General features: G+C 43.6%; 1 protein-coding gene across 1 annotated transcript; it reads left to right on the top strand.

Annotated features, from left to right (window-relative positions):
• Positions 1–244: 244 nt before the first annotated feature.
• Positions 245–11,334, top strand: LOC108934563 (cadherin-1-like). Its single transcript, XM_029256338.1, has 19 exons — positions 245–253; positions 531–671; positions 763–918; positions 1,003–1,147; positions 1,277–1,338; positions 1,546–1,674; positions 1,789–1,974; positions 5,346–5,463; positions 7,549–7,793; positions 8,290–8,430; positions 8,521–8,676; positions 8,933–9,079; positions 9,213–9,383; positions 9,486–9,614; positions 9,708–9,893; positions 10,451–10,695; positions 10,788–10,930; positions 11,008–11,099; positions 11,185–11,334. Exons 1-19 carry the CDS (start codon positions 245–247, stop codon positions 11,245–11,247), a joined length of 2,664 nt encoding a protein of 887 aa, XP_029112171.1. The 3' UTR covers positions 11,248–11,334.
• The last annotated feature ends 16,437 nt before the right edge of the window (positions 11,335–27,771 follow it).

Here is a 27,771-nt window from a genome sequence, read left to right as displayed (position 1 = left end):
CAGGGCAAAACACAGGAGCCTTAACCACTATGCTACCAGCTGTCCCTAAAGCCTTGCCCTCAAAGTGGAGCCAGTACAGGTAACTAAAGCTCACAGCATGGCTCCAGTAGGAACAAAAAAAATCTGAGTTCAAAGTAAAGCCACTTGCCAGCCCCAATGGACATGTTAACCTTTGACTGTTAATAGTGACAACAGTGCACATGCTCAGTGTTGTACAACCTCTAAGTGAACAGAATATGCCCAGATGTATCAGGTAAAACATCTTCTCTGTCATTATTTCTAATTATAGGCTATAAAAGCCTGTGAATGAATGTTTCAGATACTCTTTGCTCATATGGTATAATACTTTGTTTCTTCCCGCAGTTATTTTTGATGGCTGTAGTGGACACCAGAGAACCGGGAAACCTGAACAATACGCTGTTCACAGCATGAAAGTATCATCACCAAATCTACAGTAACTGAGTGATGTCACAGTGTTTCTGACACCTCTTATGGCTCACATCCCTGAAAGATACATTTTACTTTTGCAGCCTATTTCCACTGAACCTGTTCCAGTGCTGGACTTTCCACAGTCCCCAAATGGTCTAAAAAGGAGGAAAAGGGCCTGGAACATTCCAGCCATCAGCCTTGTGGAGAATGACAGGGGTCCCTTTCCCAAAGAAATAGCAAAGGTTTGTGTTCACTTGTCTGCTATAGCATGTTTATGTTTCTATGTGTATTATATTCGGTAATAACTAAAGTGATTGTCTGTCTTTACTTCAGATTCGATCCAGTTTGGAAAAGACAGTTAAAATACAATATGCTGTAACTGGCCCAGGAGCAGATCAGGCCCCTTATGGACTGTTTACCATGGACAGGAACTCTGGTCAGCTATTTGTGACCCAGCCTTTGGACAGAGAGAAACAAGCTAACTACAGTGTAAGTGTTTTCCCTGTGTGCCATTAGTTTTTACACTTAAAACTTTAGAGCCAGCTTAATGTCCCATAACTCTTCTTCCTCCAGCTCCTGGCTCATGCGCTTGCTGTGGAACGTGGTGTAGCTGAACCACCCATGAAAATCATAATTAATGTAACAGATGTGAATGACAACGTGCCTGTGTGTAGTAAACATACCCACAGGGGCAGTGTTCCACAGTCGGCAACACAAGGTAAGGCTGTCCTGTGATGAGAAAACTTTTTGTATGGTAATGTTCACAAGCAGAGCTCTAACATGTTACAGTTATTGAATGTTTTGTTTTGCACTGTGTATTGAGCTTTTTCCTCCCTTTGTTCTACAGGATTTGAAATCTTGAGTGTCACTGCAACTGATGCAGATGATCCCAATACAGAAAATGGAAAAGTTGCATACAGCATTATGGCTCAACATCCAAAATATCCGGAGGACAATTTGTTCACTATAAATCCTAATACTGGACAGATTAGACTAAATTATATTGATAGAGAGGTACTGTACATTGTACTTTATTTTTGTTTGTCACCCACACCCTGGATCATACAGGTTGTTGAAAATTTTTGTCACATGATCCTTTGTTTTTTCTCTCTGCAGAAATACCCACAATACATACTGACAGTTCGAGCTGCTGATCTGATAGGAAAGGGCCTCAAAACCACCTGCAAAGTGGTCATCAAAGTAGCAGACAGTAACAACAATGCCCCTCAGTTTTTGTGGTCTACAGTATGTGTGCGCTTAACTGACCATATTGAAGATCAGACAGAAACTTGAAACCATGAATCTTTATTTCATGAAATGAATTAGCCAAAAGTACTGATGAAACATTTCTGTTGACAGTACTCAGCATCTGTTCCTGAGAACAAGAAGGGTGCAGAAGTGCTGAGGTTGTTTGTGTACGACAGCGACAAACCACTGACTCCCGCCTGGTTTATGAAATTCCACATTGTCCAAGGGAACGAAGACGGCTTCTTCAACATCACGAACGGACCTTGTCACATGGAGGGTGTTATTACCACAGTCAAGGTAAAATGGTCGAGTAGTGGGTGGCTGTAGGGTCTGTAGTGCTCAATGCTTTGGAATAGAAAGGACCTTGGTCTGAACCCCACTCCTGCTGGAGAACCATTAGACAAGCTCTTTATGCTGAATTATTCCATCTTAAATACACAACTGTATAAAAAAGAACATTTACCCTCCATCCAAGTTATATTACTTACAATTATTTACCCATTTATACAGCTGAGTAATTTTACAGCAGCAATTTTAGGGTAAGTAGCTTGATCAAGGGTACTACAGCAGTAGGTGGGACTGGAACCTGAGACCTTCAGATCCAAAATACATCACTGAAATCATTGAAAGTCACTTTGGATAAAAACGTCAGATCCATTTGAATGTAAAGCAGAAAAATTCTTGTAGGAGTAAATGTTTGGTTCCACAGTTTGTGTCCTTGTTCCCCATCCAGGCGCTCGACTTTGAGCACAAACATCAACACACTTTGCTGGTTACCGTGGAGAACATGATTCCATTAGTCACTCATCAACCAACAGCCACCGCTACAGTGGTGGTAAATGTGAGGGATGTGAATGAGGCGTGAGGCACCAAATCCAAACGCACTCTTTGGACTTGTCACAATTATTTGTTTGCCAAAATTAGGCAGTATGTTTATATTGTCCTTCAGATTTTGCCGTAGTTGTGCTCCTACAAGCTGAGAACACTGGTACTCTGTAGGTATGAGCCAGACTGAGAAATATCTAAAATAAGTGACAATTCAAAAATGTAAAAAATTCAACATTTATTTATTCACTTCACCACAAAAAATTTCTCAGCCATGCACACGAGAAATGTAGTATGTCAACATTATTGGGATTCTTATGGATTTTATTAGTCCAAACTATAATAATCATCACTTAACTGTAAACACCTACTTCAAATTGTTAGTCACAACAACAGTAATAATCTGGATAACTGAATAGTCAACTGAAAAGAAATGGGCCTTTTGTTTCCAATACTAAAAAAAACAAAGGAAATGAAAAAGAAAGCATTAATAGGTCTTAAAATTAAAACTTGCCAACAAGAAAATTTATAGAACCAGTATTCAAACTTCTTTCAGACTATAAATATAACCCCGCTGCTGTCACACTTCCCTCTACTCTTTGCTATGTCCAGTGTCTTCATACAGTGGCCTCCAAAGTTACCAACACCCTTGATAAATATGAACTGTAAAAAAGACTATGTAAAAAAAAAACACAGACAGATTACTTACTATGACCAAAAAATTAGGAAAACCTTGGGCTTTTGCTTTAATACTGCTTTTCTCACAGGAAGAACACCGTGTTTTCTTCAGAAATACAGGTTTCAGAATTACTGGATGCTCTGTGTTATTGCTCTCACTTGTTTGTTGTGCCAGAAAATAAAAAAATAATTATGCAATGGAATTGAGGCTGTATAGTTTGTTCCTAAGGGACCCTGTCTGGACTTCTTGCATTCCTCCAGCTAACATCTTCTCAGTCACTATTTTCGTTTATGGATCTGGTGAGATCACCTGTTGAAGACGTTAAGAATAAATCACACTATGGCGTAGTGCAACATTGTGGTCTTTCCAACCATGAACATTAATCCAAAGTTTAAAGTGATGACAGAACTTCCAAGGTTGGTGGGTAATAAAATTCAACATCCAGGGCCTCTGCATCTCACTTCCTGTTCCAGTTTGAAACCCAGCACTGTAAAACCGGAAAGCAGGACATTGGATGAACAAACATGGGTTATGGGTTATGTATTTAAATTCCATGTCAATGTGTGTTTATTTCTGTGTCATCTTTGACAACGACCATCTGCAGAACTTCTGAGTAATGAGAGGGTTAGATTAGAAAAAAGTGTTACAACCATGCAATACTCTGTTTTAACAACAGTTTTCTAATATCACTGTAATACATCAGCTTCCATGTGAGGGTCGTTCTCATCATGTTGTTTTTAGAAGTGATTCACAAGCCTTCATCCTTGAGACAGCTACATATTTCATTCAAGCAATTTTTACTTTGGTCCCAGGTACAACAGAGAAGCACAGAACCCAAATCCTCCCACTGGGTTTCAACTCTGTGTGCTCAGTTGTTACATTGCCTGCTTTGTTTGTTGAAATTTTCATTTGCCAGTGTTTGAATACAACATGATCCAAAACTTTTTTTCTGCCCATTCTTAGTTATTTTGTTATGTGATCATATTTTCACATAATCCTGTGTTTGGTAAGATAAGCCATGCAAACTCTGGGAAGGGGTGGAGTCAGGGTATATTCTGGGAATTGTACATGGACCCACTATACAGGCCCCACTACTGAAAGCTGTCAGCTGAAAAAGTATTTTTATACTTTTCTCAGTAGCTTGAATCAAAGAAAGAAGAAAAAGTTAAAGAGGACTTTGCTCCAATGGGACATTTCGGAATTCTGGGGTTGGCAGTGATTGTTTTGTGGGTTCAGGTAAGATTTTTTTTTATGCAATGTTATTTTACAAGTTATTTCCACACAGTTTCCACAGATATGTATTGCATATCTTTGCACTTTTCCTTTGTTTTTTCACGTTTTCCCCAACAGCTAGATGAAATTTAAGGCTGAATCACAGTGACAAGTAGTGCTATGCATTAACCACATTCTAGAATGCAGCAGTTATTACAGTTTTTAGAACTGCTGCCTTTGGGCTCAACAGTTGCAGGATTGAATCCCAGCTCCTGCTGCAGTACCCTTGAGCAAGATGTTTACCCAGAACCAATACAGCATTAATCCCACAGAATAAATGGGTAAATCATTATAAGCAGCTTTGGAGAAAAATGTTGGGTGTGCTGTTTGCTGTCTGCCTGCATTCAAGTGTCTCTTTCTGCTAATGTAATATACACATTCTATTTTCTATGAGATGTACATCACTTTGGAGAAAAGTATCTAATAAATTAAATGTGATGTATTTGTTATGGCGGGGGTTTGGAAAGAGCGACGGACACATGTGCGAAGTTGGACGTTTATTGGAGAGACTAGGCACAAGAATGGCCGAGGGTTGTTCAGGGGTTGGTTGATTCACAAATGTTGGTTTAGGGAAGAGGCAATACTCGTAGTCCAGGAACAATCCAAGGCAAACAACCAGAAAGCCACAAACAGGAAGCAAAGGGTCAGTGCACTGCAGGTTTCCATAGGAGGTTCCACAATGAGGTGCTTCCGGGTCACCCTTCTAAGCTGTGTTTCCCCAGATTGGCAGGTGTCACCTATCAGCCGCTGAATGAGGGGGTGACAGTATTACCTTGATGAATCTGGGTACAATTGAGCCTATTAAGTCCCTAAGTCATTTTCATTTAAGACTTTTAAATTTGTACGTTTCCTTATGCAACAAATTAATTTTCAAAGTATTGCACCTTTCAAGGTATCCAGTTTTGGTTGCTGTGAGGAGGACCCAAAATGCCAGCTGGGGTTCTCCTTAGAAATCTACATTTTCAAAGTAGACAGGACTCATCTGCACAGGGGAAGGAGACTTGGAAGAGGTAATGTCTAATATTTGATTGTTAGCTTGGTTTTCTGTATTTTCCTTTTGTAAAAAATATGTATATATTTATATATGTATGTATATATAGAAATACATATACATATACTGTACACATGCAGATACACATGTACATATAAGTATATATGTATATGTATGGTAGGGGGTGCGGTGGGATGGACCAGGTCCTGCTCTCCGGTGGGTCTGGGGTTCGAGTCCCACTTGGGGTGCCTTGCGACGGTGTCCCGTCCTGGGTGTGTCCCCTCACCCTCCAGCCTTACACCCTGAATTGCTGGGTTAGGCTCCAGTTCCCTGCGACCTTGTATGGGACAAGCGGTTCAGAAAGTGTGTGTGTGTGTGTGTGTGTGTGTGTGTGTGTGTGTGTATGTATGTATATATATGTATGATCATGGGTTCTATAGCAAGAGTGGGATTCAAGTTTAAGCTTTTCAAAAGCAAAGTCGCAACTCTAACTAGAGTACCTGCTGCCCATTGGTGAATTTAAATAGTCATCTTAAGCTGAATGTCGAAAATAAGTCAAAACAGACATATGATCATAAACTCACAAGAAGGATCCAGGAGGATTAAAAACTGAATCCAAAGTCAACCAGTTTAACAGGCTATTTGGACATGTTAACTATTAACTGGTAAAAACAGATTAATACACAGCTGAAGATGGCAGTGCACAAGTACAGTGTTGTACAGCTGTTATCTCATGGGTCTCCAGCATTTTTTAGCCAAGGACCTCAATAATTATTGTAAACTGGCTGCTCATGTAAAAATCATGGTAAGTGACAAAGAAATTTTAAATGTCTAAACTGAATATTTGTTACTAGTTTCATTGTAGAATTGAGCAGCATCACATGTATTATATTATTTAGAAACATAATTTGACAGTTGGTAGTGTAGTGGTTAGCGCTGCTGCTTTTGGACCCAAAGGTCACAGGTTTCAATCGCACCTTTGGCTGAATTACCTTTGAGCAAAGTGTTTACCTTAAATTGCTTCAATAAATTACCTATGTGTACAAAAGGGTAAATAACTGAAGGTAGAATAACATTGTAAGTTTCTCTGGAAAAAAGCATCAGCTGAATGAATAAAGGTAATTTTTTAATTATTGGAAGCCATTTATCTTTTATACCAAGGGAAATATGGTTCTTTTTGTGCAACATGCTGTACAATACAAATTGTTGGACTTTCTTCTCTTTCTTTATCAGGTCAGATAAACATTGAAAATCCATACATTCAAATGGCAACAGTGATAACAACAACAACAAAAACAATAATAATAACAACAAAAACTTCTGTCCTGAACAATAGTGGTTAACTGCTGAATGCAGCAAGCCAGTCTGTCACAATAAGTTAAATTTTAGCAAATGGCATTTTTTAACAGGACATATTATATCAGCAACTCTTTCAAAACATTATTTAACAAATTCATCATTTGTTTCTATTTCGTGTGGATAATTTCAGCCTCTGCACATCTTGCTGTGACCAGTGATTCTGATTGGGAGGACATGTTCCTAAAAATCCATTTTTGGCCCACAAGTTTACTTTTTCCTTTGGAGATCTGGTACTGACAAAATTTGCCCAAAATAGGTACATGATCTGATTCCATGATGTCATAAAATGTCATGCGTGTTAGCAGTGATAAAATAATATCTGAGATGCAACAGATCACGTCACTCAAATTCCACTGGGGACAGCAGGTTCACCGTCTCTTCTCTGCTGTTTGGTCACTTGCCATTGCCAGCCAAAGCACACTGTGTGTCTCACTATAACTGTATTGTCATATGATTCAATAGAATTCATAGCACTTATGGTAGATGTAGCATCAGTGAATAATTTACAAATAATCTTTCAGGCCAGGTTATGTGAAATGACAGGTCGCACCTTGGACACCGCTGTTTTACGTTAGGAAAATCATACTAAATGATTGACCTTACAGTGGACTTTTTGTCTTGTTTTCTTCTGTAAAAATCTTGACACAAACTCTTTATAATAACAGGTCATGAGAGATCTGGAGTAAAGATGCTCTTTGTTTTATGCTTCAGGTGATCTTGGCTGTTCTTCCCTTTCTTCCTGCAGTTATTTTTGATGGCTGTAGTGGACGCCAGAAAGTCCTGTTTAATTCGGAGGATTCCCGTTTTAAGATGGACACTGATGGGACAGTGTCGCTGAAGAGGCCTGTAAACCTCTATGATGGACACAAAAGCTTTTCTGTTCATGCCTGGGACTCTAAGAGCAGGAAAATCACAACTACAGTTTGGGTGCAGTATGAACCGTGGACCAATCAGCAGGAGCATGAGGTAGACAGTGGACCATTTGGACAGGTAGGATTTGTTAGTATGTTAAAGGATGACAGTGTCTCTTAAGGTTTAAATCACACACACACACACACACATTTTCAGAACCGCTTGTCCCATACGGGGTCACGGGGAACCGGAGCCTAACCCGGCAACACAGGGCGTAAGGCCGGAGGGGGAAGGGGACATACCCAGGACGGGACGCCAGTCCGCCGCAAGGCACCCCAAGCGGGACTCGAACCCCAGACCCACCGGAGAGTAGGACCTGGTCCAACCCACTGCGCCACCGCACCCCCCTGTAGGTTTAAATCAAAAATTTAAAAAAAAAAAAAACTTTAATTCTAGATAGTGATGGCAATATTTTTTCTTCTCTGTTGTTCATGTTGGGAGTCTTCAAAGTAATCTAGAATCTTTCAAAACATCCGGTCTGCAGCAACTGAGTGATCCTATCGTCAACCAGTGTTCCAATGGATCGTTTCACCATGTAGTACCTGTGACTGAAAAATGTCCTTTATTTTGACAGCCTGTTTCCACTGAACCTGTTCCAGTGCTGGACTTTCCACAGTCCTCAAGTGGTCTAAAAAGAAGGAAAAGGGACTGGATCATTCCACCCATCAACATTCCAGAGAATGACAAGGGTCCTTTTCCAAAATTAGGGGTGAAGGTGTGTGTGCATTTGTCTGCTACAGTATGTTTCTTAGGTTTCTCTGTGTATGACATTCAGTAATAAAGTGATTGTCTGGCATTACTTCAGATTCGTACCAGCAATGACAAAGAGCAAAGAGTACACTACAGCATTTCTGGTCCTGGAGCAGATGAGCCCCCTAAAGGACTGTTTTTTATGGACAAGTACTCTGGTCAGATCTTTGTGACCCAGCCTTTGGACAGAGAGAAACAAGCACGCTATACTGTAAGTGTTTTCTTCATGTGCCATTAATTTTTGCTCAAGCTGTTTACAGGTTGACTAGAAGTGTAGTGGTTCAAACTGCTGTCTTTGGACCTAAGAGTTGCAGGTTCACTTCCAGCTTTAGTACCCTGAAGCAAGGTCCTTACCCTGAACTATTACACTAATAATTAGCCAGCAGTATAAATGAGGCGAATAATTGTTAGCTGCTGTGGGGGAAAGTATTAGCTAAATTAATAAATTGTAAATGTTCTTCCTCCAGCTCCTTGCTCATGCTTCTGCTTCAGGAGGGACTCTAGTTGAGGCTCCAATGGAAATCAAAAATAATGTCATAGATATGAATGACAATAAGCCTGTGTTTACTGAAGATACATATGAAGGCAGCGTTCCCGAGGCAACGCAAGTAGATAAGACTGTTCCATTTTGATTTAACGTTTTATGAACCGCTAATGTTTACAAGCAAAGATTTTACATCTTGCACTTATTAAATGCTCCATTTTGCAGCGTGTATTGAGCTTTTGCCCCCCCTTTGTTTTATAGGATATGACATCTTAATTGTCACGGCAACTGATGCAGATGATCCCAATACAGGAAATGGTGAAATAGCTTACAGTATTTTGAACCAAGATCCAAAGGAGCCAAATGGCAACATGTTTGCTATCAATCCTAATAGTGGACAGATTAGGTTGAACTCCCCTGGACTCGACAAAGAGGTATGTTGTGGTTACTCTTCCTCCCCTCCTTGATTGTCCATGAGTGAAATCTGTCACATTCTGTATTCGCATTCGTTTTGCTTTGTCCCCCCCCTTCTCCAGCAATATCCACAATACACACTGACTGTTCAGGCTGCTGATCAGGCAGGGAAGGGTTTTGCATCAACCTGCAGAGTGATAATCAAAGTAACAGACAGTAATGACAATGCTCCGCAGTTTGTAGAGCCCAAGGTAAGTTCGTGTTTTTGCTGTAATATTAAATGAAAATTTTGGAACTGTGACTTTCTTAATTTGTTGAATAATTTGAGCCATTTCTGCTGACAGTACACTGCATCTGTGCCTGAAAATGAAGTGGATGCAGAAGTGGTGAGGATGCAAGTTACTGATGAGGATGAACCGCACACTCCAGCATGGCATGCCAACTTCAGGATTCGCGAAGGGGACCCTGGTGGCTTTTTTAATGTCACCACTGGACCCAGTGGCCAGGAGGGTATCATTACTACAGCAAAGGTAGAGTATCCTGAGCTGGCAGTGAACTTGAAGTTTTGTTTCATCCCCTACTGGGTGATGCTACTGACTATATTACTTAAAAGTAATATCTGCTGAAAAACTGGTCAAGTTTTGCTGTGCCTATTTGTGTATACATCCCATGATTAGTGGTTGTTTTAAAATTAACCATTAACTGAATGATTGACTTCTAAAATTAAGAGATTTGATTAAACAGAGTAACTCTCCGAATTTTTAAGTGTTGCCCTTAAAATGTTAGTGAATGTTCTTTGAACAATTAACTAGCCTAAATTCTGTTGTATTCATTTAATAAAAGCAATTTTTGTTAGTTCATATGCACCTGCAACAGTTGTACAAATCTGGTTTCCCATGAAAATTTGTCTACCACCATTGGTTTAATGCGAGTCCACATATGCAGCACTTTTAAAATCTATGTCATGGCCTAGCAAGAGCCCAGCTCAAGCTTCAAATGCCACATCTGAGAATGCACTTTGTCTTCATGGGTTTGGGCAATAATGGAAATTGACTTCCGTTAACAACTCCTCTGCATGCTCGTCAAGGCCCTGGACTATGAAAAGAGGAACCAGTACACTCTGCTGGTTACGGTGGAGAACGATGTGCCATTTGCCATTAAGCTGCCAACGTCAACGGCTACAGTTGTGGTGAATGTGGAGGATGTGAATGAGGCTCCCATCTTTATCCCCTCTGAGCTTAATGTAAAGGCAGCAGAGGATGCAAAAGTGGGTGAACGACTGGCCACGTACACGGCAACGGATCCGGATACACAAATGAAGCAGTCAATAGAGTAATTTGCTCTCCTTCCTCCATCTTTTAAACAACTCAATGCAAAGGCTTTTTTAAATGTGATTTAAAACATCTCTTCCCTCTTCTCTTTAGGTATAGAATGGCTCCTGATTCAACTGGATGGCTGTCTATTAACAAAACAATTGGAGTGATCACTGTAAAGTCCCCAATGGACAGGGAATCAACAGATGTAGTTGATGGCAAATACAAAGCTCTGGTCCTAGCTGTTGACAATGGTAATCAAATAGTAATTTATTAAATGTATTCAATTTATTTAAGAGGATTTGACATATTAAGAACTTTGTATTTGCAGCTGTTGTTCCAGCCACAGGGACTGGGACTCTGCAGGTGATGCTAAAGGATTTGAATGAAAATAAGAATCCTCCTCAATTTCCACGACCCATTGTAAGTCCACTTTTGCCATTTCAAAATCAGGAAACCCTGACTGTATGTATATTTTATGAAATGCATGAGCTTACTTTGCTGACAGGGCCTTTCCATCAAGAGTACTTGGCATCAATTCCTGAGAACACTGAGAATAAAGAAGTGGTGAGAATATTTGTCTATGACAAAGATACACCAATGACTCCTGCCTGGTTCACTAAATTCAAAGTTATCCAAGGAAATGATGGCAGCATCTTCACTATCAACAATGGAGCTTGTCACATGGAGGGTGTTATTACCACAGTCAAGGTAAAATTGTCAAGTGTCAGAGGATAACCTAACAGTGTTAGCCTTTTTGTAACAATACTGATATTTTCCTTTCTGAACACTTACTGTGGTATCCTTGATCAATCTACTTACCCTGAAAATTATTTTGGAAAAAGGTATCAGCAAAATAAAAACTGTGATAAGGCTCATTTCTATGTAATGATAAAACACTCAAAAAGGGGACTCACAGAATGACTCAGACTCATTGTAGTACAGTTCTGATCATGGTTACAGCATTTCACTGATATTTGTAATAATACTTGTTTTATAATTAATTTATCTTGTTATTAAAATGCCAGATGTTTGGTTGTACAGCTTTTGCTCTTGTTCCCCATCCAGGCCCTTGACTTTCAGAAGGAACGTCAGCACACTTTGCTGATTACTGTGGAGAACCACATTCCATTAATCAATGATCTGCAAACGGCCACCGCTACAGTCATCATAAACGTGGAGGACGTGAATGAGGCATGAGACTTCAAAAGCATCTGTACTAAAGAATTATTTGTTGAAGAATATTGGGAAGAATGGTTCTCTTATCTTGACAAAAATGTTTTTTTTTTGTTGTTGCAAGTTCATTTTGCTCCAAAAAATTTTAAAGATTGGTGCACTACAGGTAATGGACAAACCTGAGTCATGCCTAAAATAATAAATCACAGTTTAAAGTTAGACAAAAAAGCAAACATTAGACCTTTGTGGATTTATAGGTCATACAAAGGAGAAACCTACTATGTTAACATAGTATATTAGCAGTAAACTTGAATACACCGGCATCTCATATTACAAACATTTGAAAAACTAATTTTTTAAGGGATAAACTTTTTTTACACACACACACACACACACACGCACACACACACACACACACAGTCTGAACCACTTGCCCCACACGGGGTCGCGGGGAGCCGGAGCCTAACCCAGCAACACAGGGCCCAAGGCTGAAGGGGGAGGGGACACACCCAGGATGGGACACCAGTCCATCGCAAGGCACCCCAAGTAGGACTCAAACCCCAGACCCACCAGAGAGCAGGACCTGGTCTAACCCACTGCGCCACCATGCCCCCCTTAACCTTTTTTAAGTTTATTTTTTTAAATTGTGTTTTAGTTAACATTCTGTTTTTGAAAATTATCTGTCATGGAATGAAAGTGACCTGTTTTTCGCATTCAGGTGTTCATTACCAGTCAACACAAACAAAGCTGGTGTTTGGTGTTGCTGAGTCTTGGTGGTCAACAAGGTGAAGAATGCTGCACATATTAATTGAATCCATCAATCAACATTCAGCACTGAACAAAGGTGCAATTTTGCAACACAATTTTCATTCTTTTCAAATAAGATTTAATTTTATTATAGGGCAAACTCATAAAAATATCTTTAAGTCAAAACTGATGTTGTTTGTCCGTCTTTCTCGATGAAGACCTCTACTGGCCTCTGTGTATCCAAAGATGATTGAGTAATCTGATTTGGGCATGGAACATCCTGTCACACGTCTGGCAGACATTACATTTACATTTAGCAGATGCTTTTCTTCAAAGCGATGTGCATCTTGTAGACATGTAACAACACTATCAATGATGTGTGAGCAGCTCTGGACTTTAGCAGTGCATGCTTTTTTTGGGCCTCAGCAGTTCGTCTCGCCTCGGCAGTCTGGCAACCTTTGTCAATGAGGTTGCACCATACTGGCAGTCCAGTGCGAGGGTTTTCCAGGTGGTGGTGTTGATCTCAAGGGACTTCAGGGAGGCCTTCAGCGTGTCCTTGAACCGCTTCTTCTACCCCGCGTCAGCGCGCTTTCCCTGAGTGAGTACTCCATAGAGGAGCTGTTTGGGGATGCACTCATCTGACATTCTGACAATGTGCCCCGCCCACCTGGTCTGGGTTCTTGTTAGCAGTGTGTGAACTGCCAGCAGACTAGCTCTGGAAAACATTTCAGTGTCTGGCAGTTTGTCCTGCCATCTGATTTTCAGAAGCTTGCACAGACGGGACATGTGGAAGTGACTGAGCTGTCAGGCGTGCCTTTGGTAGACAGTCCAGGGTTGGAATCAGCACTGCTCGGTAGACCTTCAGTTTTGAAGGTCTACAACAACACACCACTACAACACACAATTTTCATTCATTTCAAGTAAGATTTAATTTTATTATGGCTCAAACTCATAAAAATATCTTTTAACCAAAACTAATCCACAAATACGAGGGGGTGTGGTGGCGCAGTGGGTTGGACCACAGTCATGCTTTCCGGTGGGTCTGGGGTTCAAGTCCCGCTTGGGGTGCCTTGTGACGGACTGGCGTCCCGTCCTGGGTGTGTCCCCTCCCCCTCCAGCCTTACGCCCTGTGTTACCGGGTTGGCTCCGGTTCCCCGTGACCCCGTATGGGACAAGCGGTTCTGAAACTGTGTGTGTAATCCACAAATAACCCAAGGTACACCTGTATTTATTAAAACTGAAAGTGGTTAGAAGCTGCAAACACTAAATATGGATACAAGACAAAGTACTCAACAAATGGGATTGAATAGGAACTCATGCAGATTATGTTTTTTTAAATTTTGAGTCTTTTAAAATGGGGGGTGGGGGCAGTGGGCTTCACTGGGTCCTGCTCTCCAGTGGGTCTGGGGTTTGAGTCCCACTTGGGGTGCTTTGCGACAGACTGGCATCCCGTCCTGGGTTAGCCGGGTTGCTGGGTTAGGCTCCAGCTCCCCGCAACCCGGCATGGGACAAGTGGTTTCAGACAGTGTGTGTGTGTGTGTGTGTGTGTGTGTGTGTGTGTGTGTGTGTGTGTGTGTGTGTGTCTTTTAAAATGAGTCTTTAGCTGATAAAAATGAGATAAAACTTACAATGTGATGGACAGGTTTGCTCCAGCTAGCAAAATAAGTACTGTATGTACAGTACTGTGCAGAAGTCTTTGGCACTTAGATGTTTCACAAAAATATTTGTTTTAGATGGTTATTTAATGTCTTCTGCATTAGTGTCAGTGGGAAAGAGCATATTTTAAATTTCCAAGCATTCCTTTTGCAAAAGGTTATAGTATTATAGTAAGGCTTTTGTATGGAAAAAAAGAAGGTTCACACACACACACACCCACGCACTCTCTGAGACCTTTTGTCCTGAGCAGGGTTGCGGAAAACTTTATATGGTGCAAATGGATAGAGTTGGAACTGGTGTTTTTTGGTGTGGACTGCAGAAATGCTATACCTGAAATGAACAATCCTGTAAAAAGGGTAAAACTTTTTATGCAGATCAAGAGCTTCTATGGAGAAATTATATTTTTGCAGAAGACACATATTAAACAGACAGATTAACCTTAAGTCTTCGTGGGCTGCTCAGGTGTACCAATCCAATTTCACAACCAAGGCATGGAGAGTTGCCATCAGAGTAAGAAATCCGCACCCTTTACTTATAAACATACAATTTTGGATATGAATTGCAGGTGCCCGATTGTGTGGGGGGTCATCAGTTCAGTTCCTGTGACTTTAGTCAATGTGTGTGACCCAAACTTTGATGAGCCTTCCTTTTTTTCAAAAGGTGTTTATGATCATAGCGGGTAATTATAACTACACTGCTCAAAAAAATTAAAGGAACACTTTGAAAACACATCAGATCTCAATGGGGAAAAAAATCATGCTGGATATCTATACTGATATGAACTGGGTAATGTGTTAGGAACGAAAGGATGCCACATCGTTTGATGGAAATGAAAATTACCAACCTACAGAGGGCTGAATTCAAGGACACCCCGAAAATCAAAGTGGAAAAATGATGCGGCAGGCTAGTCCCTTTTGCTGAAATTTCATTGCAGCAACTCAAAATGGTACTCAGTAGTTTGTATGGCCCCCACGTGCTTGTATGCATGCCTGACAACATGGGGGTCGTGGGGAGCCGGAGCCTAACCCGGCAGCACAGGGCGTAGGGCTGGAGGGAGAGGGGACACACCCAGGACAGGACAGTCCATCGCAAGTGGGACTCGAACCCCAGACCCACCGGAGAACAGGACCTGGTCAAACCCACTGTGCCACCATGCCTCGCCATTAATATGCAATATCACTCAAAAAATGACTCTGTGAGTTATTAAGAGAACTTTCCCACTCTCAAAGACAATAACTAGTGTCTAGAAAACTCTGTAGTATTTTAACTTTTTGTAAACAGTGGGTTTACCACGGTCCTGCTCTCCGGTGGGTCTGGGGTTCGAGTTCTGCTTGGGGTGCCTTGCGACGGACTGGCGTCCCGTCCTGGGCGTGTCCCCTCCCCCTCCGGCCTTACGCCCTGTGTTGCCGGGTAGGCTCCGGTTCCCCGCGACCCCGTATGGGACAAGCGGTTCCGAAAATGTGTGTGTGTGTAAAACACCCCTACATTTGCAGGCCTGACTGTAGCTTGCGCATGTTGAGACCAAAAAAATACAATGCTGCTTCACTCTTGCGAGCAAGGCAAAAAACCTGCAGTTTACCTTGTCTGCTTTGCCTGCAACAACCAGGAAAATCCGGGATCATTCATCCATGTTTCAGGACCAGATGAAAACTCCAACGAGGCCCGACAAACTTTGTGCGTTGCCGGTAGCACAAAGTGCTATGGGGTTCTCCTCCTCTGTGGCAGCTTGATGTGATGGGCTGAAAACCCCCAGCTTCCTAAAACAGTTTGTCTCGTTGGACACAAACAAGTACAAAACAGAAACGTATATTCTTCCATTCTCAGAACAAAGCACGTCAAAAAAAATCATATTTTCTCTCTTTGTTGCTTCAGAGCAGCCAGAAAATTTGAACTCCCCTCTCCTCACACCTCGAATACTCCAGAACACACCACTTCTAGAAGCATCTCAAACCTTTCCCCCAGTGCATGCCATCCCGCTTATCTCTAATTGGTTTCCCTCAAAACAAACCCCAATCAATTTACAACAAATGCAAGACTGACACTGGGGTGCCGTCCTGGGTGTGTCCCCTCCCCCTCTAGCCTTACGCCCTGAGTTGCCGGGTTTGGCTCCGATTCCCCGCGACCCCGTATGGGACAAGCGGTTCAGAAAGTGTGTGTGTGTGTGTGTGTGTGTGTGTGTGTGTGTGTGTGTGTGTGTGCGTGCATGCAAAACTGACAGTATCACACATAGGTTGTACTGTCCTAGCACGTGTTGGCACGGCTTCAAACAAACTATGTGTTGAAATCAGGAAATATTAAACAAAAAAAATGAATGAACAAACTAGTAGCACCAAGGGGCTACATATATGTGTGTTTGTGTGTGTGTGTGTGTGTGTGTGTGTGTGTGTGTGTGTACAGGCAGCATATATTTATGTCTATATATACAGGCAATCCCCAAATTACGAGCGAATTCTGTATCCTCAGTCCGTCTTTAAGTCGGATTTTAACATAAATTGGAACAGTTAGGTATGGTGGGTATCTAATGTCAGTTTGTCAAATGTTTGACTTAATATATTATATATCGTGTACCTTTCAATGCATAAAAACCATTAAAGAAACACTTCAGATACACTAAAATATCTTTAATATAACAATACATTGTTAATATTGTCATGATGAACAGAGGACACAGAGGAGGCTGGACCCAAGTGTAGGATTGTTTATTCAGAATCAAAGGACTAGACGTGTTCTTGTGGTCAGGGATGGCTGAATGGTCAATCGATCATTGAACTGAACAAAGGCGAGGATCCGAAATCGTGGCTGAGGGTCAAGGCGGGCTGTCGTTATCAAAGAGACGTGGAATGAGACTGGGAAATGATGAGGGACAGGACTTGGAAGAGCAAAGCAAAGCAGGTTTGAGAACACAGACGGGACAGTTGTGTTGAGTGAGACTCTGCAACTGAGAAGAAGTATCTTTTCTAGCCGAGTGCTCCAAATGAAGCTGCTGGTTGAGATGCAGGCGCAGTCGTGACAACTACAGTATTTATAACAGAGAGCAAGAGAGAGTGTGTGTGTGAGCACATGCAAAACATTAAAAAACTTCAATGTTCACTTTTACAATGTTCGTTTGTGTTTCACCTTTTTCCTGTTGTTTTATTATTGCCACTTTAGTTTCGATTGTGATCGTTTTGCTTTTCTTAGATATATCACCATCACTTGCATTACATTTACACTTTGGTGTCATGGTTAGGAGGGTAAAAACTAAAATTTTAAAGCCCAATGCAGTAACACACGAGTCACTGTTAACAGCAACGTGGGCCGTCTGAAAAGAAGAACGTCTTTGTCCTACCTCAGGCTCACACGCCACGCCCACGAGCCAACAAACAGCTGTAGATGTACAATGTTTTGATGCGTGTCAAAGTAGCGCCCGTTTGTTATTACAAAGCATTACATGTAACTCAAATTTTTATATAATAGCATTAATTATGAAGTTTTGATTTGATTGTTACTTAAGAGTGACAAAAAAATTAATTTCTGGTCAGTAAGGGGGTGGTTCGAAATTATGGGTTGTACGCAAGTTGGGCATTCATAACCTGGGGACTGCTTGTATATACACTGATCAGCTACAATGTTAACACCACTGACAGGTGAAGTGAATAACATTGATTTTCTCGTTAAAATGGCACCTGTCAAGGGGTGGGTTATATTAGGCGGCAAGTGACCAGTCAGTTTTTGAATTTGATGAGTTGGAAGCAGAAAAAATGGGCTAGTGTAAGGATCTGAGCAACTTTGAGAGGGTCAAACTGTGATGGCGAGACGACTGGGTCAGAACATGTCCAAAATTGCAGGTCTTGTGGAGTGTTCCCAGTATGCCGTGGATAGTACCTACCAAAAGTAATCCAAGGAAGGAAAACCGGTGAACCGGCAACAGGGTCATGGGCACCCAAGGCTCACTGATGCACATGGGGAGCGAAGGCTAGCCTGTCTGGTCCAATCCCACAGAAGAGCTACTGTAGCAAATTGCTGAAGATCTTAATGCTGGCCCTGAAAGAAATGTGTCAGAAAACACAGTGAATTGCAGCTTGCTGTGTAGGGGGCTGCGTAGCCGCAGATCGGTCAGAGTGCCTATGCTGACCCCTGTCCTCCGCAGAAAGCACCTACAATGGGCACGTGAGCATCAGAACTGGACCATGGAGCACTGGAAGAAGGTGGCATGGTCTGACAAATCACCTTTTCTCTTAGATCATGTGGACAACCGGGTGCTTGTGCACCGTTTACCTAGGGAAAAGATGGCAGTGTAGTGGGCCCAAAATTGAATGAAAAAAGGGAAGAGACGGCACCCGAAAACATTTTTTTTTTTGCATTTCGCTTGGTTGTTGCAGAACAGTTCGTAATTGACCAGTGTGTGAATGCTGTTCAATAATAGATCCTGTAGGTGGTGCTGGCAGTGATAAGGAACCTCCGGTTCTGGCAAAAGGATCAAAAGTTAAAGAAATAGAAGTCACTGCCAGAACCGGTTACATGCTAACTCGCTTCTGGTCCTTATCACTTTTCAGGTTAGTAAAACGGGTTAAAACCTCATAAATGTCGTGAAATATGAAATGCCTCATTGAATGTTGTACACACACACACACACACACACACATTTTCAGAACCGCTTGTCCCTTACAGGGTCACGGGGAACCGGAGCCTACCCGGCAACACAGGGCGTAAGGCCGGAGAGGGAAGGGGACACACCCAGGACGGGACGCCAGTCCGTCACAAGGCACCCCAAGCGGGACTTGAACCCCAGACCCACCGGAGAGTAGGACTGCGGTCCAACCCACTGCGCCACCGCACCCCCGAATGTTGTACATTATATTTTAAATTTTGGAAAACAATCTGTTGTCCAATATATTTGTTTTATAAATTAATTTAAGCTAATAATGTTGCTCGATTGGAATGCTAAGGCAGGCAGATATACTATGCGACGTGATTATCACTCACAGAAGTGTGTTTGTGTGTTACATTTCAGTTTTGTAAAAACTAGAAATTATTCTGGTGTTGGTATAAACACCTTGGTGGGTAAAATGTGTTGATTAGTGTGAATTTTTAAAGCAATAATTTAGCGGCGTAACTACTGCACAGTGAAGATAGGAGTGTTAAAATGGTAGAGGTTGGTTATCCTGAATAAAAGTGTGGGGTTGATTATTGAATTAATGACAGTTTTTTTGGATTTGCCTTGTTTGTGTCGAAACCGTAAAAAAAAGAAAAAAAAAATGTCACCACCAGAACCGATTACATGCTAACTCACATCTGGTCTCCTTATCACTTTTCAGTTCACTGCCACTCAGGCACCCTTGTCTGAGAGTGGGGTAACAGCAGCAGGATGCACTATAGAAGGCAAGCTGATGGAGGAAGTGTGATGCTCTGGCTAACGTTCTGCTGGGAAACCTTGGGTCCTAGGATTCATGTGGATGTTAAAGATTGTTGCAGACCACGTACACCCCTTCATGGCAATCATATTCCCTGATGGCAGTGGCCCTGTCTGTGGTGTTTTGCACTGACATGCCGCTAGTTGGCGTTCGAGGTTTTGCGATGTGATTAGAGAGATAGTAGAGAAGAAGAAGAGAGTGTGTGCACGTGGTGATGTTTACTTGGTGTGTTCCGTGCTTGTTCTTTGTCCTTATGAAAATCTTTGAGGAATAATTCTCCTGATTCCCTTGTCTACTGAAGGACGCAACACTGCCACACTGCAAAAATTGTTCAGGAATGGTTTCAGGAACATGACAAAGTTCAAGGCATTAACTTAGCCTCTAAATTTCCCACATCTCAGTGCGATCAAGCATCTGTGGGATGTGCTCGAAAAACAAGTCCAATCCATGGAGGCCCCATTTCGTAACTTAGAGAACTTAAAGGATTTGCTGCTAACGTCTTGGTGCCAGATACCACAGAACGCCTTCAGAGGTTTTGTGGAGTCCATGCATTGATGGGACAGAGCTGTTTTGGCAGCACAGGGGAGACCTACGCAATATTAGGCAGGTGGTTTTAAGTGTTTTGGCTGATCAGCGTATTCTAAGACAAACATTTGACTAACTGATGTTAGACACAAACCTTACCTAACTGTTCCGACTTAAGTACAAATCCAATCTGAAGAGAGACTTAGGAACGAAACCCATTTGTGATCCAGGGACTGCCTGTATATATTTTAGGGACCTTTAAACAGACCCTGATCTGCTTCCATCTTTTAAGATAATTCTGTATGACAACATTACTATTGTATACAGTATGTCAATGTGATATTACAGCTTTTTATTTTTAAAAAATCAGCAAAAATGTCTAATCCTGTTTTTGCTTTGTCATTTTGGGGTGTTGAGTTAGTTTGAGGGAAAAAACTAATTTAAATAATTTTAGCATAAGGCTGCAAGATAAAAAATGTGAAAAAAAAATGAAGGGGTCTGAATTCAATTCAATTTCTTTTTATAGGGCACTCTTCTCATGCAGTAACACAGAACACTTTAATACAGGCACAAGGCAAGAAAAACACACACACGCACACTTTCTGAACCGCTTGGCCCATACGGGGTTGCGGGGAGCCAGAGCCTAACCTGGCAACACAGGGCATAAGGGGACACCAGTTCATCGCAAGGCATCCCAAGCAGGACTCGAACCCCAGACCCACCAGAGAGCAGGACCCGGGCCAACACACTGCGCCACTGTATCCGCAATGCAAGAAAAACAAATACAAACAAAAAAGACAGTCGACTAATGGCTACCATAATAAAGTACTTTTACAGAGCTATAAGTATGCCTACTGGCCACCGGAGAAAGGAACAAAAACTCCCAACTGAAGGTTGAGGGAGAAAAAATCTGTGGGGGTCCACGGGCCAGTGGTTGCCCACCCCTGCTGGGCATTATAGATGAAGTAACAATTGTAAGCCAGTTTAACAAGTAATAATGAAATTGTTGCTAAATGGTATCTTGAAGTGGGGGGCACGGTGGCGCAGTGGCGCAGTGGATTGGACCAGGTCCTGCTCTCCAGTGGGTTTGGGGTTCAAGTCCTGCTTGAGGTGCCTTGTGATGGACTGGTGTCCTGTCCTGGGTGTGTCCCCTCCCCCTCCAGCCTTATGCCCTGTGTTGCTGGGTAGGCTCCGGTTCCCCGCGACCCCGTATGGGACAAGCGGTTCTGATAATGTGTGTGTGTGTGTGTGTGTGTGGTATCTTGAATCCCCAGCTCAGCATGGAATGTCTTGTTTGTCATAGCAGATGGACATCATCCTCTGTCAGCAAGGGATTCATCTTCACCACTGGTTGGCCTCCTCAGGTCTTGTACAGTGAGGTAGTGCTCAACAAGAAGAAAGAACAGAGTTAGTAATTTGTTAATTTAGTATGTATTTTTATAAAGGTGAAGAAAACAACCAAGGCAGATGGAAATAAATTTCGAGGTGGAATGCCTGAGTAAACATGTAAGTCTTTAGTCGGGATTTGAAAACAGAAACAGACGGGGCATTTCTAACAGTAACTGGTAGACTATTCCACAGTTTAGGTGCTCTATAACTAAAGCCGTGACCTCCTACTGAGGTCTTATTGATCACAAAAGCAGGATTTTATAATCAACTCTGTAAGTGACCGAGAGCCAGTGTAACGATTTAAGTACCGGTGTTACCGGTTTTGATACCTACAAGCACACACATTCTCTCTCTCTCCTCCTCCTCTCTCTCCCTCACTCTCTCTATTACAAATATTGTAGCTAGTTATGTTTATTATTTTTTTATATTATTGTTATCATTATTATCATTACATCATTGCATTATATTATTATTATTACTGGATTGTTAAAGATATTTTAGTGTATCTGGAAGTGTTTCTTTAATGTTTATTTATGCATAGAAAGGTACACTATATACTACACAGTAAGTTGCTTTGATACCTGAGACTTTAAGACTAGCCAGGGTCAAGAGAAACCTGAACAGAACAAAGTCCAGAAATATCCAAAATGAAAAGCTGCTCCAGAGAGCTCATGACCTCAGACTACCTGAAGGTTCACCTTCCAACAGGACAATGACCCAAAGTACAATCCAAAGACAGCACAGGAATGGCTCAAGAACAATTCTGTGAATGTACTTGTGTGACCCAGCAGATCCCGGACGTGAACTCAACTGGATATCTCTAGAAAGACCTGAAAAGAGCTGCCCACCAACGGTCCCCATCCAACCTGACAGAGCTTGAGAGAATCTCCAGAACAGAATAGACCTGAATACTTTCTGAATGCACTGTATGCTGTGTGGGACAGGTTACCACTTTTGCTAAAATATAATGGACTATTTAAAGTGATAAAAATGTAGAAGTTACTTCAAAATGATGATTATGATATGACCCGTGAACAATATTCAATGTTGTTATTGAATGTTTGATCTGTTTTGATAGAAATCCAGAGATTTTTTTTTTCCTTTATGGTAGGACACAAATGTTTAATATGTTATAGATGTAGCTGTTAAACAGATTCTTATATTTTTATTGTTTTAAGTACATTTGTCACACCAGGCCGTGTGCCTGATGACTGCACCTGTGGCAGATTCAGGAGGCAGGAGATAAAGAGGCTGCTTCGAAATACCTGACCGCAGAAGCTCAACTTCAGAAGATGCAGCTCACCACAATCACTCTGAAGTCTCTTTCCCTGTTTACCTCCCTGATCCCTTCTCCCTCCCCTCTCCGTTCTCCTGGCTAACTGACCCTCTGCTCTGCGATGACGACTCAAGACTCTTGTGTGCTCCCCTGAACAATGTCCGAAGATCAATCAACCCTTGGCTGTCCCTCACCACAGTCTTTGTCTGTCCCCTATTGGAAATAAAATACCCGCACTTGAGTCAATCAGCTTGGTTTCCTGAGTTTGGCCATGACAGCATTATTGGTTTTGATGCATTCAGGTTTACTTTTAATATTACATTTTTACATGCATAGTTTTAACTTTCAGCATTCTGGGCTGAATCTTTATTATATTGAGTATAGGTGTCCAGTATATCACACACACACACACACACACACACACACACACACACACACACACACACTGCCTGAAACTGCTTGTCCCATGCAGGGTCACAGCAAACCGGAGCCTAACCCAGCAACACAGGGCACAAGGCTGGAGGGGCCACACCCAGGACAAGACACCACACCATCACAAGGCACCCCAAGCAGGACTTGAACCCCAGACCCACCAGAGAGCAGGCACAGGCCAAACCTGCTGCACCACCACACCCCTCACAGTGTCCAGTACACACACACACACGCACACACACGCACACACACACACACGCACACGCACACACACACACACACACACACGCACACACACACACACACACACTCTGTCTAAAACCTCTTCTCCCAAGCAGGGGTCGCAGCGAGCCGGAGCCTAACCCAGCAACATAGAGCGTGGGCTGGAGGGGTAGGGGACACACCCAGGACAGGACACCAGTCCATCACAAGGCACCCCAAGTGGGACTCAAACTCTAGACCCACCAGAGAGCAAGCACTGGCCAAATCCGCTGCGCCACTATGCCCCTCACAGTGTCCTGTCTATGAAAAATTCAAATAAAGTATTAAATAAGAGGGGCTGTGGTGGTGCGGTGGCACGGCAGGCTCCTACTCTCCACAGGGTCTGGGGTTTGAGTCCTCCTTGCACCGTATGGTGCCGGGTTAGGCTCCGGTTTACTGCGACCCCCCTCAGGACAAGTAGTTATGGACACTGTGTGTGGGGAAAAAACACACACACACACACACACACACACACTTTCAGAACCGCTTGTCCCATACGGGGTCACGGGGAACTGGAGCCAACCCGGTAACACAGGGCATAAGGCCGGAGGGGGAGGGGACACACCCAGGACAGGACGCCAGTCCGTCACAAGGCACCCCAAGGGGGACTCGAACCCCAGACCCACCAGAGAGCATGACCCGGTCCAACCCACCGCACCACCACACCACCACACCCCCTCTTATTAGACCATATGCTTAGATTTATCAAATTGGAGGAACTCACTGAATTACTCAGTTAAAGACCTACTTAACTTTTTTGCAGTTCAAAACTCTTAATTATTGTCATTTACAGTAGTAGTACCTTGATTAGTTTGAATAAGAGAAACATTCACTTTCATTAACGACTTCTTGTGATCAGTCAGAGCAGTCTGGGATCTATCCCAGGATTAGCGGGTGCCAGGCTTGGAGGGAAAGGGGCATTCACCAGTCCATCTAAGAGTAGGCCTCCACACACACAAACACACATATAAGCAATTTACAGGCATTCAATACACCTGAACTTCAGGTCTTTGAACTGTGAAGGGAAGACAGACATGAGGAGATCATGCAAAATTTACACAGATTGAGCCAATCTTAACCCCCCCAAGTGCTATGAGGTAGCAGTGCTACCCGCTGTTCTGCCTTGGAAAGAAAGTGAATATGAATGCAAAAAATCCAACAGTAATGAGAAGTGGGTGACAGAATTGCAGAACTTTTTGTATACATTTTTTTTTCATTTTTTCATGTGTTTGTGTTTAATTTTGTAAAGAATTTGTATTGAAATCGGATGAGTCTGCCCTTTCCATCTCATCCATGGTTCAGTATTCCCATGTAATATCACTTCCTAGGAAAAAATGTCCTAAAGAGTGTAATGATTATCGACCTGTAGCTCTTACTTCTGTACTGATTAAATCTCTGGAAAAAATCATCTCCCATTTGCTCTCTCAGTCTATTCAGGGAAAATTAGACCCTTACCAGTTTGCTTACAAGCGCGAGCGCAGCACTGAAGATGCAATAGCCACCCTCATGCATCTTCTTTTAAAGCATTTGGATACACCAAAAAGCAAATACTATGCTAGAGTATTGATTATTGATTTTTCTTCAGCATTAAATAGAATCAAATCAGACTTGCTGCTCTCCAAAATGCACCAGTTGGGGATAAATTCATGTCTCATTCATTGGTACAGTTCTTTTCTCACTAACAGACATCAGCTGGTTAAAATTAATAACACATACTCCCCCTTGCGTATAACAAGCACTGGCGCTCCTCAAGGTTGTGTCAGTTCACCACTGTTATTTACTATTTACACCAATGATTGTGTCATTAGTATGCCTAATCATTATCTCATCAAATTTTCTGATGATACAGCATTGGTAGCACTGATGACCGAGGAGGGAGAAGCCAGACTCCTATTTTGTGTCATGGTTGTGCTTCGCGAGGACGAACTCAAGTGCAGAGTTCGTAAGCAGATGATTAATAAAGCCAAATTGGAATCCAAAAGCAAAGTCGAGGGACAGGCGTGAGTCAGGCGATCAGCAAACGTAGTACAAAGGGCTAGGCAAAGAACGTGGTCGGGAATAAACAGGCAAAGGGTCGAGGTCGGAATAAGTTCTCGGAAACACGGTTCGCAGGGAAACAAGGAGGCAAAACAAGGTTCCGCGTCTGGGCTTCCTCAGCTTCCCTCTTTATTGCCGCTCCTATCAGGAAGCGGCAGGTGTCGCCGATGTGCTGGCTGCGGGGGACGTGACAGTACCCCCCCCCACAGGCGGCCTCGGACGCCCTGGGCCGAGAAGGAGGACGGCCCCGGGGGTGCGGGGCCGGACACTCCGGATGGTCCCTGTGGAAGGCGGCAATCAGGTCGGGGTCCAGGATGTCCGAGGCAGCTACCCAGGAACGCTCCTCCGGGCCGTACCCCTCCCAGTCCACCAGATATTGCAACCGACCTCTCCGTCGGCGAGAGTTCAGCAGGGCCCGGACCGTATAGATATCGTCCCCTGCGAGGGGTAGCGCAGGCGGTAGTGTGGTGTCCACTGGTGGCTGATGCAAGGACACCCCTACTGGCTTCAGGAGAGAGACATGGAATGTGGGGTGCATGCGGAGGTCAGGAGGCAACAGAAGGCGGTAAGTAACCGGTGTGACACGACGCACTATCTTGAAGGGGCCGATGTAGCGGGCCCCGAGTTTCCTTGAGGGGACCTTCAGGTTAAGGTCTCGGGTGGATAGCTAAACTCTCTGCCCTGGCAGGAATGATAGGGTACGCCGGTGCCGGTCCGCCTGACGTTTGTGGCGTTCCGCACTGTGGAGCAGGTGGGACCGGACCGTCCTCCAGACGCGGGCGCTCTCGTTGTGCCACGTCTCCACGGCCTGAACAGGACACGGAGTGGTCTCTCTGGGGAACAGGACAGGTTGGTTGCCTAACACACACTGGAAGGGTGACATACCTGTGGATGTATGAGGCGCGGAGTTGTGGGCATACTCTGCCCAGGCCAGGTAGCGAGCCCATTGGTGCGGTCTTTGGGAACAGTAGGCTCGGAGAAACCGTGAAACATCCTGCTGCAAGCGTTCTACTTGGTCGTTGGCCTATGGGTGGTATCCCGATGTAAGGCTGACTGTTACTCCGAGCCGGCCCCAAAAGGCCCTCCACACCCGAGAGGTGAACTGGGGCCCTCGATCTGAAACAATGTCTTCAGGGAGTCCATAGAGTTTAAATACATGCTCGAATAGGATCTCCGATACCTCGAGAGCTGTAGACAGCTTCGGAAGGGGCACCAGTCTACAGGCCTTGGAGAAACGATCTATGACAGAGAGGATCACGGTCTTACCCTCTGAGACCGGTAGGTCCTCTAGGAAGTCCAGCGCCACATGGGTCCAGGGTCGGGTCGGTGTAGGCAAGGGTTGTAGGAGACCAGCCGCCTTTTTGGGTACGGTCCTGTTCTGAGCGCAGGTGGCGCAGGCCTGGACGAAGTCCCTGACGTCATCAGACAGTGAAGGCCACCAGAACCGTCCTTGGACCAGGGAGAGGGTACGTTGGATCCCGGGATGCCCTGCCTCCGGAGCCTCATGGGCCCATTTCATCAGTGCTGTGCGGAAGGAAATGGGTACATACACACGGTCTTCTGGTCTCCTGGGTGGTTCTGGCTCACTGTCCTGGGCTTCTTGGATGTCCTGGAGGAGTTGCCAGTGGACCGGACCCACCACACATCCCTGGGGTAGGATCTCCTCTGGGTTGGGGGGCATCGGTTCTGGGTCATGAATCCGTGATAAAGCATCGGCTTTCCCATTCTTGGTACCTGGTCGATAGGAAACAGTAAAGTGAAAACGGGTGAAGAACAGGGCCCATCGGGCCTGACAGGAGTTCAACCTTTTTGCGGTCTCAAGGTACTCTAGGTTTCGGTGGTCCGTGAGAACCACAAAGGGATGGACAGCACCCTCCAGCCAGTGACGCCACTCCTCAAGCGCGAGCTTGATAGCAAGGAGTTCCCGGTTCCCAATGTCATAATTACGTTCGGCAGGGGTCATCTTCCTGGAGAAGAAGGCACAGAGGTACAACTTCGGAGGGTCTCCTTGCCTCTGGGACAGGATGGCACCCACCCCTACCGAGGAGGTGTCGACCTCCACCACAAACGGCAAGGACGGGTCCGGCTGTTTCAGCACTGGGGCGGAGGTGAACGGGTTCTTTAAATCCTGGAAAGCCTTCTCCGCCTCTGCCCCCCAAGGAAGTCTTCGGTCTTTGCTAGCCGTTAATGCGGTAAGGGATGC

The sequence above is a fragment of the Scleropages formosus genome, chromosome 11 (genome assembly GCF_900964775.1).
Source record: "Scleropages formosus chromosome 11, fSclFor1.1, whole genome shotgun sequence".
NCBI lineage: Eukaryota > Metazoa > Chordata > Actinopteri > Osteoglossiformes > Osteoglossidae > Scleropages > Scleropages formosus.
The sequence above is the reverse complement of the archived record's forward strand: the minus strand, read 5'-3'. Positions and strand labels throughout refer to the sequence as shown.